The sequence below is a fragment of the Lytechinus variegatus genome, chromosome 7 (genome assembly GCF_018143015.1).
Source record: "Lytechinus variegatus isolate NC3 chromosome 7, Lvar_3.0, whole genome shotgun sequence".
NCBI lineage: Eukaryota > Metazoa > Echinodermata > Echinoidea > Temnopleuroida > Toxopneustidae > Lytechinus > Lytechinus variegatus.
Window position 1 is genome coordinate 35,522,907 of NC_054746.1, and position 19,263 is coordinate 35,542,169.

The following is a 19,263-nucleotide window of genomic DNA, read 5'->3' on the forward strand; positions in this document are numbered from 1 at the left end:
AAAGTATTATTTGACCCATTTAACCATCGTATATACACAAACATCATATTTCTGGATAGTGAACAAACTATGTTTTTTTTTTTTCAAACTAGCAACAGCAAATTTTAGACTCCATTTTTGGAAGCCATCTTGGATTTTTTAACATATACTGGACCACTACTTTCCTTGTAACTTGTCACAATGTATTATTTGACCCATTTAACCATGGTATAGGTACATAATCGTATTTCTGGATATTGAGCAAACTATGTCGGGTTTTTGTTTTTTAAGTAGCAACAGGAATGTTAGCATCCATTTTTTGAAGCCATCTTGGATTTTTGAACATGCTGGACCACTTACTTTCCTTGTAACTTGTCCAAATGTAGTATTTGACCATTTAAAACATGGTCTAGACACCAAAATCATATGTCCCAGGTCATATCATATGTCCATTTCAATTATCAACAGCCATTTTTAAATCCATTCTCGGAAGACACCTTGGATTTTTGGACACATCAGATCACTGGCTGTCCTTGTAACTTGTTCCAATGTACTACTTCACCCTTAAAACCATTGGACAGAAACCGAATTAAAGCCACTTAAGTAATCTAGATGAAGTGTGTATTTTTAGCCTATGGCAGCCATTCTGGGCACCATCTTGGATTTGCCAGGTACACTGGAGTGCTTATATTCACTCTAGCCTGTAACAACATTTTTTATGAATAGCGGCCATCTTGGATGCCATTTTGAAAATAACCACTTTCCCGGATGCAGATTTTGGTAGATTTTTCGTTAGGTTATTCCTGAGGTCAAATAGTACAAAAAAACGTTGAAAAATCATTTGTTCCAGGTAGGGGTATTTTTGGTCATATATTGACCTGTCTATTGGGGCGTAGCGTCAAGATCTGCCACAAAAACAATATTCAGGAATAAATAGAAATCAATATTTTTAACTATGGCAGAATAATGATATTTGCTTTTTATGCATAATAATTGCTCATTACCTCCTAAAAAGCAGACATTAAAGTGAGAGAAATTGCCCCCAAATATTCCTCAATCAACCATATGTTGAAAAAGAAAAGTATTTCCTACCCTGCACAGACTTCTTCATGTGAGGCTTTGGTCATGCCTCATCAATGTAACATCAGACATCATTAACTAGGATAGCAAACAAACATCTTCTCTGGTAATACCATTCTAACAATTAACTAACCAGATTATCGCTCTAATTTGTTGTGGGTTTTCAGCTTATTTTATACAAGGCGTAACACGGGGCTGCTTAATTGATCAATGCACTTTGTGCCTTTGTGGCTTCCACGGGCGAGCATATCGCTGTCCCCTCATTTTTTCCTCTATCCCCCTCAACAACATAATGGCATATGCATACAGGGAATTCTAATTCAATGTGCACTAGTCCCAACAATTTGTTTTGATGTGTTTTCTGACTAAAGGAGTTCACTGGCACCAGAGATTGCGATGATCGTGAAGAAGACTTGCCCCAGGGAGATGGAGAGAGATATTGGTTGAATCAACACACCATCAGGCTTGAAATCTTCATCACGTATTAAATCTGATCATCTCTGCTAAAGCTCATAATTTGACCCCCCCCAAAAAAAATATCTATCACTTCAGACATTACAAGCACATGTAGGCCTATAATGTATGAATTATATATATATATATATATATATATATATATATTGTAAATCATTTTATTGTTTGTTATTACATGTAAAATAATCAGTATAGTCTTACTATATTCACTGATAAAAAAGCAGCAAAAAAGAGTGATTAAGATGGTGATAGAAAGGAATAAAAAGTTGAAGAGAGAGAAGGAAAGAGAAAGAATTGCTCTCCAGGCAAAAACAATGAAAGAATAGTAAACAGAAAATATTACCAACACTGAATATTCCAAGAAAACAGATTTACCAACATCAGACACCTATAGATGTTATGTGATTAAAACAAGAAATAGAAATATGAAACTGAAAATATTTGCAGGAAATACCAACCAACAGGGAGATATTATTTCCACAGATGATCTTATATAGCCTATTGCTTTAACACAATTTCATTCAGACTTGAAATAGCATTGAAAAGAAAAAAAATCTGTTTTATTTTCATAAAAATTATCTGATCAAAGCAAATTTTGTATGATAAAAATACATGTTAAATGTCTATTTGAAGCACTTTTCATTTGACTAGAAATGTGTACCTGACATGCTGACAAGGGGCCTTTTGCATAAAGAGTTGCATTTAAACGCAAGTCAAAATATCAAGCGCAAGTCCTGAATACGGGTGCTTCATTGGCTTAATAACAAGTTGCATTTGATCCGATCAATCGCAACTAGGGAAGGCCAACATGTATTACGCATGTTTGTTCAAAATATTTTCTAGCTATGATGCATATTCATGCATTAATTCAATTGTTTTCTTAAAAATTCACTGTGCTTCTCTTTTTTTTTTTTTACAAACGACATTGTGCAAATTTCCTGTAGAAAGATTCATGACACTGATGGATTTCAATAGAATTACGATTGACTCTTTGTAAGACAGGCCCCAGATCTCCCATCCCCATCCTCCATATTCAACCATTTGCAAAGGGTCTACTGGCAAGTAAGGAGACAAGTCAGCAGTAGCAATGGAAGGGGTAACCCCTCCCCGTCTGCCATCAGGTAGAGCCAAGTATGCCACTCGCCTTGTACAGGTCGATGGCAGCTGTCCCAACCGAGAAGAAAACAGACTCGATGTTTACATTCTTTGGGGTTAGACAGACATGTAGGTCACAGACTTGAAAAACATGTCTGATGTATTCATGATACCACTTATCTGTAGCATGCCGTGGTTGTGAGCATGGATGTGCATGTGATACTATGTACATAGACTATTAGTAGAGTTTGTTGTCTGTTATCTACTCAGATAATAAGGATGGCTGTCAAAGATTGTTTAGAATTTCAACAAAGCTACATCCACATTTTGACAAATTTATAAATATTCTGTAATTCTTGACTTTTTCTAGTTTGATAAAGAGTTTACACGAGTTGCTACAGGTGTATTAATATACAAATGACTAGAAATTGAAAATACGTGAAAAGGGTATAATTTTGACAAATACACATTATAATTATATCCAGGAGGGTTTTGAAAGCCTCTGGTCTCATATGTACTGCAATAGCAAGAGAGAGGAACAGAGAGACAGAGAGAGAGAGAGATAGGGAGTGCACACACACAAAACGAAGTTCATTATCATTTCATGTTAATAGCGAGAAAATATCCAGGTCTCTTGATATCTCATCCATGCAATGTACTCAAGTTGTTTTTCCAGCTTACAGCCACTTCAAAATGCTACAAACAACACCCTTATCCAAGGAAAGCATAAAATAGAATAAAAACAAATACATTTTTTTATATCTGATTACTGCATGTAGTACAGGTAATTTCAATATGACAACACTGGATACAAATGAATGCAAGTTGGCCAGGTCGGGGGGGGGGGGTGCATTCAAGCTGTTCCCCCCCTTATATTTTGATGAAGAGATTGTTATGCAAATTGAATGGAATGGATTTAATTGTAATGAAAATAAATATTGGACAGTAGACATCAAATGCTGGTAAGGATATTTTGGGAACATGACTGTCAGAATAAAATTCTCAAACACATTTAAAATGAAGACACTATTATTGACAGGCTTTCAAATGCTAGTTGACCAAAGCTAGATTCAAGATTTTGCAAGGAACATGTTGATTTAAAATAAATTTTTTCAGAAACTACCACTGCAAAATGCAGACATGATTTGTGATTTGCCATTCTTCAAAATTTGCTTGAATGCTCCCCACTCCAAGACATTTTTGTCTATCATACATGTAGGTGAAGTTGGTGAACCTCCTCTCCCCCCCCCTTGTTTTTCTCTAGCTCCCACATGGATGCAGAGAATGACATGGTACCTATGTATGTAGGCCTACATGTTATGTATGTCAGCTGGTGTAAATGTATTATAATTCTCATGTTTTTGTTTCTTAATTCAAAATTTGTATGAGTGCTTTCCAGTCAAAGTCACTTTAATCGATCCTAGGTAGAAAACCACTCCCCCAGTTTGTTTTTCCTCTTGCTCTCACAGGACTGATGGAAGTGGAGAGAAGCAAGGAGCCGCCAGAGGTATAGCCATGTAATGTCTGCTGGCGTAAATACTTATTATGATGAAGCTGCTTTACTGGGATTGCAATAGAAAGAGAGGGAGTGGGCAAGGGAGAGAGAGAGAGAGAGATAGAAAAAGAGAGAGGGAGAGATAGAAAAAGAGAAAGACAGAAAGAAGGTTTGAGAAGAGAGATGGACAGAGAGTCAGAAAAAAAGATAGAGACAGACAGAGAGAGGTACATGTAGATATATAAAGAGACAAGAGAGAGAGAAAGAAAACAGAGAAGATGGAAGAGCAGAAGACAGGGGTGGAGGAGAAAATTCAGGGGCATCTATTTATATGGCGTGCTATTTCTGGGACACAGGAAAAGATGTTTATGTGCATACGACCATTGATGCATTGCTCTGTAGAGCGTGTTTGTGTGTATTCGGAAAGGCGGGTGTGTGTATGTATGTATGTAAAGTAGGACTTTGGAGTTGGTGTGATAACTATAGACTGCTATGCAATACCATTACCACAATGAAAATTAAAGAGAGTAATGTGGCACAAAGTGCTGCAAGGTTGGTTGTAAATGCATGATATAGCTCATTTGAGAATTAACAGGCTTTGAACAATCACAGCAACAGGTATCCAATAAAAGTATCAATTCATTTCAGATCATTTCAATTTTTATGTTGTTTTCTAAAGACAGAGAGCAAGACTTACAGGTTATTCCATATAGGTCAGATAAAAAAACCTTTTACCATATAAAAATCTTTTAAAAAAATATAATAAAAAAAAGACAATACAACTATGATATAGGTCCATTATCTATAAAATATGGTGGTGAATATCCAAATCAATTGATATATGTGCCCGCTCTCCCATTCACAAGTATGTTTATTCTATATTAAGTGTCTACCTACATGTACAGTTCAAAATATTGACACTGTCATTTCAAGGTTCACAATCACAGATAAGGAAAGAAAAGAAAGAACGTAGTCCAGGATCAATTGCCATAAAGCTATCACATGAGTGATTCCATTCTAAAATTTGACATATTCATCATCAAAATGCATGCAAGGTACAATGATGACTTGCACTTTAAAGTTTAGAAAAAATGTATAGTGAGCAGTGCAGTGCACACAATAGGCCTGCATATAGGTAGTTGCATAATGGGCTCAGTACATCACGAAAAGTGATCTCTGACATGCATACTTCCAGATCCGGACATCTACCCCCTGGACATCTACCCCCCGGACTTCCACCCCCCCCGGACATCCACCCCCTTAGGACAAGTACCCCCTAGGACAAGTACCCTCTAGGACATCCACCCCCGGACATCCACCCCCCGGACATCTACCCCCCCGGACATCCACCCCGGATCCACCCCGGACATCTACCCCCCGGAAATCCACCCCCCGGACATCTAGAAGTGATAAGATATATATTTTTGCTCGTCTGTGATCGATAATAAAGAACAAGCAATTTGACAAAAAATTGTCAGGGGGTAGATGTCTTAGGGGGTGGATGTCCAGGGGGTGGATGTCCTGGGGGTAGATGGCCGGGGGGGTTGATGTCCGCGGGGTGGATGTCCGGGGGTAGATGTCCGGGGGGTACATGTCCGGGGGGTGGATGTACGGGGGGTAGATGTCCGGGGGTGGATGTCCGGGGGGTGGATGTCCGGGGGGGTGGATGTCCGGGGGTAGATGTCCGGGGGGTGGATGTCCTAGAGGGTACTTGTCCTAGGGGGGTACTTGTCCTAAGGGGGTGGATGTCCGGGGGGTGGATGTCCAGGGGGTAGATGTCCTAGAATTGCATACTTCCAAATCTCTGAGACCAAGCAAACAGGTGATTACTATTTACAAACTAATATCCAGCATGTCATTTTTTTATAATGACTTCAAAATCTATAGCAGCTTTGATCACTTCGGAACAGATCAGAACAAACTTCTACCCATTACTACATGTACATAAGAATAACTACTTTGTAACATTTTGGCAATTTCTTGTTCGAAACACTTTGTACTGACCTATAAACAAACAGATATTTACATTTATACTAAGTTATGTTTCAATCGCTATATCTCACCTCGTTTTAGGAGCCAGCCCTCTTTGACGATTGTGATCGGTACATCCGAGACCGATGTTGTTGTCATGATGAACCAGAGACCTGCGAGTGTAAAAAGAAGGAGAGATAAAGTAAAAATTATGTTCTTGTCCTTAACCTACACTCAAAGAATCTCATGTAAGTTTGTACATTCCCCTTGCCTTTAAAAGTGGTCAGTATATGGCTGGCTATCTCAAATGGATGCAGTACAGTGCGGAGAAGAGTGTTAATTATGAAACCTTCTGAGAAAAGCTCCTCCCCCACCTAGGGACAGTGATTTTCCGTTTCTTAAATTCAAATCGCCTTTTCCGTTACAGAAAATCTTAAATTCTGTTTCAGCATGTCTGAAAATGGAAATTCCATTTCTCCATAGACTTTGTGTACATGAAAAAGTGATAATTCCGTTTACATAGAAAATCAATATGCAATGTCAAAATGCTTGCGCTGGTCAAACTTTGTACATGCCAACTTTGTACCTGCCACTGTACTAACAACGCTTTAAAATCGATTTTAATCGAAGAGATTTGAGTACAAAAACTATTTAAAGAAACAAAATTAACATGAATACATCCTCACCATTCATATTGATAGCACTATTTTATGGTTAAATGAGATTTTTTGCTGATTTGGGGATTTTTGGGACATCGTTTTGAGCAGTCGACGACTTTCGCCTATCCGCCATTTTGGATTCGTTGAATACCGCGATCATGATATCATGACTGAACACATTTTTCTGCCTTTATGCGGACGTGAGTGTAAACTAATTTCGATACAATCAAGTGATGGAGGGGCTCGAGTGCAATCACAATGTGTGAATTGTCATGAATGTTGTAGTGAAGTGAGATTGTGTTTTTTCTAGTTGATATTGGCATTTCGTGGAGGATTTGGGAGTAATTTCAGTTTCTTTACTGTGCATTTTGAGAAAAAACATGTTTTACGTGATTTTCGTTTGAAAAAGCCTGTTTGAAAAGGCAGATTCCGTGAATTCCGTCAGAATCACTGTCCCTACCCACCACTGCTTGTCTCAAATAATCAGTACAATAAAATTTAAATAACGAAATACCGTTATTTTAGGGAGACAAAAATAATTTTTTTGAATTTTCAATCTATACTTTATTTTTTGATTCTTTTAAAATATTGATCTGTAATACCAGTTTATGAAATTTTCATAAATCTACTTTATTTTATACGACTAACATACATTTCAGAGAAAGCCCCTACCCCCCTCCAAAAATTGACATGCCAATCTGTTCTCACCGCAACCTTTTGAGACAAGCGGGAAGGCCTTTCTCAAAACATTGTATTGGATGCTCCGCGCCGCACCACACCATGCATTTTGCGATTTCAGGTAAGGATTTATTCATTTTCTATTCTAATAAAATACAGGTATAATCAGAAACAAGATCATATGATAAAGAATTTCAAGACGTTGGAACCTGGGTCAGGGTACAGGAAAATCATGGTATCATCATTGGCATGCCTCTACACAGGAATAAATAACTGGGGTATGTATTAATAAGGCGACAACGGCAATAAAAGTAAAAAAAGAAATTGCTTGGCCATGCATCGCTGGCACTGTTACATACTCATCATAAGAGGAAATCCCTCCTCATTACAAAAATAATGTAAAGATATATAAAGGGTAGAAATGAGTAGACGATGACAGGGACATAAATCAGCTAGAGGGTCATATTTAATGAAGGCAGCCTGAGTATTTACTGGGCAATGGAATCCAGAAGATATCAATTATTAAATGAGCGTTGTCCATCTCTAGCATCCCTTTCACTTTCATTGGCTTAGCCTGGTTTTCATGGGGATTGCAAATGTTTTGCAAAGATATGATTGTAAAACAAGGCAAAAGCGATGTGGTGTCTCGCCCACTTGTGAAAGTAACCAGAAATATTGTGATTTGTGAGGGCAAGCAAAAGAATTGTATCAAAAGTTCATTGTAAAATAACTGGGATGGAATAACATTTGTCATTTGAGTCTTGCAGTAAACTTTATTGTTGACCTTAAAATGACCTTTGACCTTACTATGTGACCTCTGAACACAATAATATGCAGGTCTCCTAAGTACGGCTACAACCCAAGTTTGGTTAAAAAGTGACTTTTGGTTATGGAGATATGTGTCATAATATTGACCTAAACATGACCTTTACCACATGACCTCTGACTGCGCCATGATATGCAGGTCTCCTAAGTTCATTTACAACCCAAGTCTGGGTGAAAAGAGACTTACGGTTGCAGAGTTATGTGTCATCAGAGAGTCTTGCACGTAAACTTTAACGTTGACCTGAAAATGACCTTTGACCCTACCACTAAGGTCCCCTTAGTACATCTACCATCCAAGTTTGTAGAAAAGTTACTAACGGCCTCACCTTCACCTCTTGTGGGCGAGACAAAAATTAGAAAAATCCAACATTTGTATCAAATTACGAAACATAGTGCACAAAACATGCATTTGAATGTTTGAAAGCTTTACCAGTTGTTGCAGGGGTTGCTTATAGTCGCTATTCATTCTCCTGAAAAGAAAGAAAAAATTCCAACTGACCCCCTTCAACAATTGGCTAAGTTTTTGTGCATTTAAGCGCACATTTTGCACACTTTTATCAAAATATTAATGTCAAGTTTTTTCCATTTCCATGCAAACCCATCACGAAAAGTTTGTGAGCCCTGGGAAAACCCACACTTAGGAGGAACAACACTGGTCAGGCGTGTCTTTGAGTTTTCATATCCAGCCCATTCTGATCTAGGTAAACTACCAGATTATGAAGTACTCAAGCTGATTGTAAGGAGGATGTAATTAACAGGGCAACTCTTCTCAACAAAAAGTTAATATTTGATATTAAAGAGAAAACTTAAACAAGCTTGAAGCTTAAAATTTCAATAAAGTCGGATGTCAAATATTATCTTTAAGTTTTGACAATAAGTTTTGCTAAATTTCACAAAACAGTTGTACAGGTGTGCACATTCTGGTCGATTATGCAAATGCGGGAACAGTTGATGGCACCCACACAAAATTTCTTTTGTATTTTATCACATGAAATATTTGATTTTCCTCTTTTTTCAATAAATTCAATGAAAAAAAATGTTTTATTCTTCACTAAACATTCAGAATTATCATTGTTGTAACCTATCATGATTTGATATTACACTGTACAAATGCTGTTTAAAATTTTAAGCACATTGTTTAAGCCCGTCACTCTAACAACTACTATTTAAACTTTTTAAACAAATGTTTAGACTTAATCACAAAACAGTTTAAACAACCTCTTGTTGGAATGACAGGCTTAAACAACATGCTATTTTTTTTCTGTGTATTAAGAAATCTGCAAAAATTTAAATACTGTATACTACAATTCAAACAATAAATTATATGAAAGAGTGAGTGACATCACTGATTCTCTCATTTGCATATATATCAATACCATGGCACAAACGGTAATACACTAAAAAAACTAGCTTTCTCCAAAATTTCTAATTTGATTTTAAAATTATTTTCAGTGATACGCTTTATTTCCTTTTATTCAAATCTACTTGCTGTTAGGATGGAAATTAACCTTTAAAGTATTTCAACATCAGAGGCTAACACCATAATTATTCATATTTTCATTTGTATTTCTCCTTTCCAGAAATTTGTCTGTGAGACAAGTAGCAGGGTGCTACATAAGCACTTGCCCGATTGCCCGGGCCAAGTAAAACTTAGAATCGGGCAAGTGCTTTGAAGTAATGACCAAAACCACTTGCACAAATTGGGCATGCAAAATTCACACAGTAGAAAGCAAAATTCTCACAGTAGAATGACCAAAATTAGGGTCGATATGATATTGACCCTAATTTTGGTCATGTCAGGCAAGATAAATCACTTTGGAAAAAGAAATGCAATAACAAGGTAGATCAGTTCATGTCAAAAGAGAGAAAAAGGTCAATGATTTATAAACCACATAACTTTCTTTTGAAGAGGTAAAAAAAAATTTCAAGGATTTTTGGGGGCAAGTGAAATAGATTTTTGGGCAAGTATATATTCCAACTATTTAAAAATTTACTCACCCGACTGGGCAAGTGCTTCTAAAAAGTTACATGTATGTAGCACCCGGAGTAGTATCGATCTTCCTAAAAAGCTTCAATCCATCAGTTTATGTGTATGTTACAATAATCCCCTATTACCAAGACCAATAAATACCCTAACAAGAAACTCACAGTACAATGTTAGTTTGGATGAAGGGTAAATACCAAACGACAACCCAAAATAACTTGTTTTCTAGAGCAATGAGTCATCAAATTGTAGGCCAAGGAGGAAATTTTATCCTGTTTTGCAATAAAAGTAGGAAGTACCAACCTTTAATCCTATAATAACATTAAAAACATTTTCATTTTGATAACAATGTTGTTTCAAAATGATGTATGTAACATTTCCCCAAAAATATATCGCTGCAATGTGTGATGTACATAGGTTGCATTTAATTTTTTTTTTAATATTAGGGCTAGAATCATGGTTTTCCAGGTTCACTAGGTTGCATTTAATTGAACTACTGTCCATCATAAAAACAAATGTCTTTTGAAATGCACATGTACATGTACTGTGTAAAAGGTAGTTTGAAATACAATTCTGTAATACTACAAATGTATAAATCATTTTAATGCAATGGGGGTCTCAATCGTGATTCTACAACGGACCTTCTTCTGTTCAAACACATGCAATGTGTAGGCCTACACTAAATTTAACCTTTCCAGAGATTGGTAGATGGTTTTGAAACATGGAAAATTAGTCTTTATGAAAGACCACTTAAATGTAGGCTAAGCCATACTGATGTTTGTATTCTTTATCCCACATTCATATTTGTGATTCCAGATTAAAAATCTAAATTGAACACAACGTGCATGCCTGAGCTCAACACTGGATGCCAAGATATCAATTAAAAAGACAGTTCCGGGAGAGACCAAAATATAGAAATTCAATTGATACTTCAAATTAGTGGGCTTTAGTTTCGAAACTCCAAAGCCGGACCTTTTGAAGTAGAGCACAGACAACTATGGTGGATGCTAAAACATAATTTGTTTACAGATGCTAGGCAAACTCTAGTTTCACTTTTATTTTCTGATTGCCAACAAAACAGGTCAGGAATGTGACTATCTAATGAGAAAAACAAGCAAATGCTATTCACAGCTTCCTTTAAAAAGAAAGGGATGACGGATTTACTCTACTATCAAGGCTATGCTGAAGTGTGTAGGTGCATTTCCTCTACTAGGATTCTCTCATAAAACCCCCTGTTACATCTGAGATTCCCTACCTCGGGCCGGCCCGGGGCCTACCTCGGGTCGGAAAGAAATCAGATGTAAACATCCCAAACCTACCTCGGGCCACCTTTTAGCGAACCTACCCGAGACCACATCCAGAGGTAGTCTCGGGTAGGTATCGGGCCGGCCCCGGTCCACCGATTCGTAGATGTAAACGCACACAAGCTTTCGAACCTATCTCGGTCCGTTCGCCAGCTGTCAAATTACGTCATAGTGCGTGCTATTCCCTCCCCAGCCCCGTCGTTCTTCGAATGTTTTTGCGGCATGCGACATGTGAATTGTGATTGATAAAGTCTTTGATTTGAGTGAAAAGAAGCATTTTAAACGTATCCTTTTCAAGTCGATCATATCTTCAACGACTGCTGGGATCATCAGCATTCTTTCAGAATCTCGGGTAACTTCAATTAGCGCGCGCGAATTATTCGGAGCCTAGATCGAGAGCGCCTTTTAAAGGTGTCAGCAATCGGATGCCGCACGAAACAGTACAGATAGGGCGATAGGGGAGGGAATGAACACTGATGTAAACAGACCACATTTCGGACTCGGTCCGTTCGCGAAGCTAATCCACCAATAATCCAGTCAAGGTTGCAAGTGGACTCAGTCGGGTCTCGGGTACATGTAGGAAACTTTCAGATGTAACAGGGGTCTAGGATTCTCTCATAAAACCCCCAATACAAATGTACACACTTCCCACTCCCCCTAATTTTCTTTTCTGAGCACACAATTTGCATGAGTCAAGTAAACAAGTAGGTGAAGTAGCCTTTAGATTAAATTTTGTTGGATCACATTCAAAATACAACTCTATCCTGGATAAATTTGAAAAGACACCTGTTCAATTTTAGTGATAACTTTAAAACCATGATCAAGGCTGTTTGTTCAGATTGGGGGAAAAGGAAGAAGGAAAATGAAATAAAGAAATTATGGAAACCTAACGTGAAAGGGGAAGTTAAAAAATATCAACATACTGGAAGAATGAATATCTCAAAATTCCTAAAATATAGTGATAAAGATGGTATACATGTAGGCCTACTGGTAGGTTGGGGGCAAACAAATTGACATATATTCTAGATCTGGATATACATGTAAGCAGTTTATTATAAACACCAACCTCCCTGCTGCAGAGAGATTGAAAGACCCAAGCTCTGTTCCACTATGCCAATTTGACAAACTTTCAGATTGGACAGGATCGGGGTAAAATGAACCATTCTAACGCGAGTCAGCTAAAAATAATTTGAAGTATCGTAATAGAAATTTTCCAAAATAATGTGAATGCACAAGTTCACTCATGCCCTGTCAGTGTGTAGGGCCTAAATAAGAATAATTTTTCAGACCTCACAATACTCTAGAGTACAAGTATTACATGTAACTATACTTGATTTACACATCATCACCAACGAAGTGATTATTGGAAATGCAAGTTTAAGAGAAACAAGTTCAAACTAGATGGATTCTCTTAAAATACAGTTTAAATTTATCCATCTGCAACTGCTAGATCAAAAACATATTAGGCCTTCATACATTGATGTACTACATGTATGTAACTTGTGGCATTTTTGAATAATGACCTCTATGACCTTTGACTTGTGACCAAAATAGTTGATTTGTCAAACGGTTCTTTACATGTAGTAATTGCAGCATCGAAAATGGGAGGGACAGACACCCTGATAAACAAGTGGAATGCCTCTGGCCGTCTCACCTGCATCACGCGGTTCAATATAGCAGCAGTGCTCACTTTGAATACTACTCTAACTCGCACAAGATGTTCAGTGATACATGGTTACTCTTATGTGGTCGCATGTCATAAGGTGGTCCAATTTCGCGAACAGGGTAAAAATGGTCAAAAATTTTATTTTTTTATATGTTATAGCTATTACCATTCTCTAAATAATGAAAAAGTTTTAAGTCTCGACTACCTTTATTTCTCCTTAAAATGACTAATTAACAGCTAATTATTACATAGACATCAATGTAAATGTGAATTTTGAAATGTGTTTTTCTCAAATTGGACCTGCTGCACATAAAATGGTGTCAAAAGTTAATGCAACATTGGATCACCCTAGTAAATTGCAGTTATAATCTTGAAACATCATTAATTAAATCTGTACAAAAAATCGAATAATTATCTATTATTGTATGCATATTAATTATACTAATTAATTAACAGTATTTAATTTCACATTTTTGCCCCCAAAATACCTGTCACTGTATTTATATGCTTGGCAAAACAACAACATCATGGGTAGAAATGTTTGTTGCAATGATACACAACATTTGTGCTAAAAATTGAGATTACAAATTAGATAATTAACCAAATCTCTCCGGTTTACTAATTGATTAGGTTGCAGATCAGAGCTGACATACACATGTATTCAATTGCTGCATATTTTCAAAATTGTCAAATTTTTATGACATTTAGTTGTTCTATGCTTTAAAACACCCAGAAATATGAGGATAACAGTCATATTACAGATTATAGTAAGTTGTTAATTAGGTTTAATTAATATTTTATCATTTACCGCATCCACCGGCTCCACCACCCCTGTTACTTCAAACTTAATGTGCTATAGTTTTTGTTCCTGATATTGTATTGATCTAATTCATAGTAATATATTTAGCCTATACTTCTAGCTTCAAAATGAGATATTACTCAATAAATTTGGTCAAGATGCTGTGATGTAGCAACAATTTATCCATGGCACAGTGTGGAAAATTGTTCATACGCCACCCTTTTTGCATACCCAACTTATGAAATGCGACCATGTCCACTTTTTATGAACTAGACCAATAAACTTACAGAGATATGATGGTTATTCAACAAAAAACCCCAACATGGCCAAAGTTCATTGACCTTACATGACCTTTGACCTTGATCATGTGACCTGAGACTCGCACAGGATGTTCAGTGATACTTGATTACTCGTATGTACAAGTTTCATGAATCAGATCCATAAACTTTCAAAGTTATGATGGTAATTCAACAGATACACCCAATTCGGCCAAAGTTCATTGACCTTTGACCTTGGTCATGTGACCTGAAACGCGCACAGGATGTTCAGTGATACTTGATTACTCTAATGTCCAAGTTTAATGAACTAGACCAATAAACTTTCAAAGTTATGATGGTAATTCAACAGATACCCTCGATTCGGCCAAAGTTCATTGACCCTAAATGACCTTTGACCTTAATCATGAGACCTCAAACTTGCACAAAATTTTCAGTGATGCTTGATTACTATTATGTCCAAGTTTCATGAATCAGATCCATAAACTTTCAAAGTTATGATGGGAAATCAACAGATATCCCCAATTCGGCCAAAGTTCATTGACCCTAAATGACCTTTGACCTTGGTCATGTGATGTGAACCTCATGTAGGATGTTCAGTGATACTTGATTAACCTTATGTCCAAGTTTCATGAACTAGGTCCATATATTTTCTAAGTTATGATGACATTTCAAAAACTTAACCTCAGGTTAAGATTTCGATGTTGATTCCTCCAACATGGTCTAAGTTCATTGACCCTAAATGACCTTTGACCTTGGTCATGTGACATGAAACTCTAATAGGATGTTCAGTAATACTTGATTAACCTTATGGCCAAGTTTCATGAACTTGGTCCATATACTTTCTAAGTTATGACATCATTTCAAAAACTTAACCTCAGGTTAAGATTTGATGTTGACGCCGCCGCCGCCGCCGTCGGAAAAGCGGCGCCTATAGTCTCACTTTGCTTCGCAGGTGAGACAAAAATAGATGTAAAGCCCCCAATAGCAATTTACAGCAGGTGGAAGCATGAGAATGTGTATACTGTATATGCAAGACTTTCACTTTAACTTCCTTCATCTAATATGTAAAACAGAAAGCATTCAAATTTGTATGGATCAGTGGCAGATCCAAGGGGGTGGCACATCTGACCCGTGCCCTCCCACCTTTTGAGAGCCATAATCAAAATTTTTAATGTAAATATGCCGTTCTTACACAAGTGTGTCTGAATTGTCCTCAGGAAAATGGGAAAATGTGCCACTCCCCCCCCCCCTTTTGAAAAATCCTGGATCTGCCCCTGGTTAGGATGTAAACACATCAGTTAATTACATGAATCTCAATGCCTTGACACATACTGCCATACATGTATATGGGCAAGCCACAATCCAATTACAGGGGCAACATTAGGCCTGTATTATTAAGGTTTCATTCTAGTGTACATTGCTTAATAAACATGGATAATTATTATATCTAACAATAATGATGACATTCGACTTCTTCCAATTTTTAAGTGCTAGCACAGTCTATCAACATCTACATATACGGCCCTGTATTAAAACAGATACAACTGATTGTAGAATTAAAGCATTACCGGTAACTGTAAGTCTTTGGCAAACTGCATTTATGTACTAAGAGTCACAATCATTCATATCAAGCATACTCATTAGTTCACATACACCGGGATGTTAATGTTAATAAAGAAGCTGAACAATGAATTTACCATTTATGAAAAGTCAAATTTAAATGTATGCGCTTGATTCAAAGCAGGTATTGTTAGATGAATACGTGTGACAGTGCTTTTACGCTGCTGTAGTGAAACAAGAGGCACATGTGTCAATCACATAGATCACAGGTAAATCAATCCAGCAGTCCAATCTACACTGGCCTCTGTAATTACCAAGGAAATGAAGTAGATTCAAAGTCTAACCTATTACCAGGATTCCATCTTTAAACGTAGCCCCTGCGACTCACTGCAGAGGGGTACAGCGGAAAAGAAATCAAGTTGTTTACTCCGCCAATCGGCTTGCCTCGGATTTCAGTAAATGAACCTTCTTGTCATTTGCAAACCACTTTCATTTGATTCTTGTTGTCAACGTGAGCCAAGCTTGTTTTACTACAATTCCACTCTCAATTTCCCCCTTCAGATCCATGTACATGTGCATGTATCTCTATTTTGCTCTCTCTCTTTTCGGGGGGCAGTTTGCAAGTTGAAGTAACAAGCTTATAAATAAGTTATATATATATTTCCTCCAATTTGGGGTCTCTGTGTAAAATAAAAAGATGACTTGTGTGTGTAGTTGTGTACAATTAGCGTACAATATGCCACTATATTTGCGACTAGTTTTGGTAACTACACTTTAGTACGTACACACACACTGCTGTCGACAAAGTATGAATTCTGAAAATATGAAATCATTGAAAAGTTTGATTTCTGGTGTGGTATTGCCATGTAATGTGACTGTAAATCCAAAAGGTCATGCGATTTGAGAACTATTATCCATACAGGAACAACTTTTACAGAGAATAAGTAATTACAATAGAAATGCATGTACATGTAATAATCCCATGGCACTTATCGAAGTGTTATACATTATCTAGATTTAAAATTTTGTAATCATATGTCCTTTTAAAGGTAAATGCCAGTTGTGGTAACGATATCAAAATGAGTTCGTACAGAATCCAATGATATGACCACCAAAGTGTCTGTTTGTATAAATAAAAAATATGTGCCAAAGGATTCTGGAAGAAATTGTGCAATTTCTGAGAAATTAGCAAGCACAGGATTCGGGTCAAGCGTCGGGCCAACATTCAAAGCAACGATAATACACTGTCCCACGTGTGCTTATCTGTGTTGGTGATCTTCAGTGTGAACATTTTTCAGCGTAGATTTCAAGATTTCACAAAGATCAGTTTATGTAACTGTACCAGATCTAGATCCTCGATGATATACTGACAATTAAGCCTGGTTTTACAGACTTTCTCATGAAATCAGTGTTTACTGCAACTACTGGCATTTCTCTTTAACTCATCAGTTTTATTAACACTTATACATACTCTTTTAATTGTATTCAAAAGTAGTTTTACTACTACATCACATTTTCAAATGAGGTTCAAACTCAAAATTACAACAACAACAAACTAGGACATCAATGATGTGGAGCTCATCTGGCAACTCGCAACACAATTTAACACAATTTTGATTTCAGCCCAGTTGACGCTGTAGTGAATTATATTGGTGACATAAATTGAGGATACAGAATTGAAATTGATGAAGAAATGACATAGAAGCATTTTTGTGATCTATGAATAAATTTCATATGAATTAAGTATTAATCATTATCTAGTCAAAGTTTCTTAACTCTGTGTAGAACCTTGGTGAACCTAATGTAGCTCTCAGATGGAACAAAAATAACCAAAATCAATCAAAAAATAAGTAATTTCTGTGAGTTTTGAAAATACATGAATAAATAGCAGATTCAATGAGTTTCAAAATTCTATGTTTAAATTTTGTATCACCACCTCGATGCTATCATATAAAGCAAACAAAATTTAAATTGATCAACAAATGAAGAAGAAAAAACATTTGATTTCTGAATAAATTTTGCATAAATTAAAACAAATAATTTTCCAGACAATATTTCAAAATTTTGTGTACAAGTTTGGTGAACCTCATGCAGCACTACCAGATGGAAGAAACAAAATCAAAATCTGTCAATAAATAAAGAAGAGGTATTTTCTGTGATTTATGAATACATTTCGCATAAATTAGCATAAATAATTATCTACTGAAAATTTTCAAAATTCTGTGTAGAAGTTTGGTGAACCTCATAAAATTCTTCAAGATGGAAAATGAAAAAAAGTAAAAATCGGTCAACAATTAAAGAAGAAAAAGCATTTTAAGTGAATTTTTAAAAATATGAAAAAATTAATTTCGCATAAATTAGCATAAAAATTGTTCTAGTCAAAATTTCAAAATTCTGTGTACAGGATTGGTGAACCTCATGAAGCTTTACCAGATGGAAGCAAAACATTCAAAATCGGTCAACAAATAAAGAAGAAAGCATTTTATGTCAATTTTTAAAAATATGCATAAATTAATTTTGAATAAATTAGCATAAAACTTGTTCTAAGCAAAATTTCAAAATTCTGTGTACAAGATTGGTGAACCTCATGAAGCTCTACCAGATGGAAGCAAAAAAATCAAAATCGGTCAACAAATAAAGGAGAAGTAGCATTTTATGTGAATTTTGAAAAATGCACAAAAATTAGCATATTTAATGAATTTCAAAAGTTTTGAATGCCCCACCTAGTGCTATCATATAAAGCAAACAGAATTGAAATCGTACTTGAAATGGCGAAGTAGTAGCATTTTGAAATTGAGGACGGACGACAGACGATGGGCGCCACGGCATAAGCTCATCTTGCCCTTCGGGCCGGATGAGCTAAAAATCAACAAATGTAATGAAGATCAATGCCAACCACATCTGAAAACATTTTTCGATTATTTCAGTCTAGCTTTTTACTTCATTCAAAATTTCTTCCTGGAATTCTGAAATACTCGAGTTAGATTCCATGTCCTGTTTTCAAATATGGCCTATATATAACTTTGATCTCATCTTGTTTTCATTTCCATTTTCCAACCAAAATTCACTCCTCTTCCCCAATCTGATTATTTTCCTCACTAATAAACATTTCTTCATTCTCCATTCTGTTTCCCAATCCTAATCCCATCCTCTTACGTCCCCATTCCAAAAACATCCACCTTCTCTCCCTTATTTCTATTCCTCCTCTTATTAATTTTCCAAATATATGAGTTGCTTTCCATGACCTGTTTATACATTAGATTCTGTGTGCAGTTTACAATTACAAATACTAGATAACTTAAATAAATCTCTATTTATTTTCCATTTTCCTACCAAAACTTAATATTCTTGTGATTTTTCTCACTAACCGATATTTCTTCATTAATTCTTATTTTTTCCCAAACCTAGTCCAGTCT

At 36.3% G+C, this 19,263-nt stretch overlaps 1 protein-coding gene across 1 annotated transcript in view; it reads right to left on the bottom strand.

Annotated features, from left to right (window-relative positions):
- LOC121419129 (RAC-gamma serine/threonine-protein kinase-like) overlaps nt 1-19,263 on the bottom strand; it is a 103,258-nt gene that overhangs the window by 52,881 nt on the left and 31,114 nt on the right. The window contains exon 3 of the mRNA XM_041613449.1: nt 6,187-6,267. Coding sequence (XP_041469383.1) covers nt 6,187-6,253 — 67 coding nt within the window. The 5' untranslated portion in view covers nt 6,254-6,267. The remainder of the gene's footprint in view (nt 1-6,186; nt 6,268-19,263) is intronic.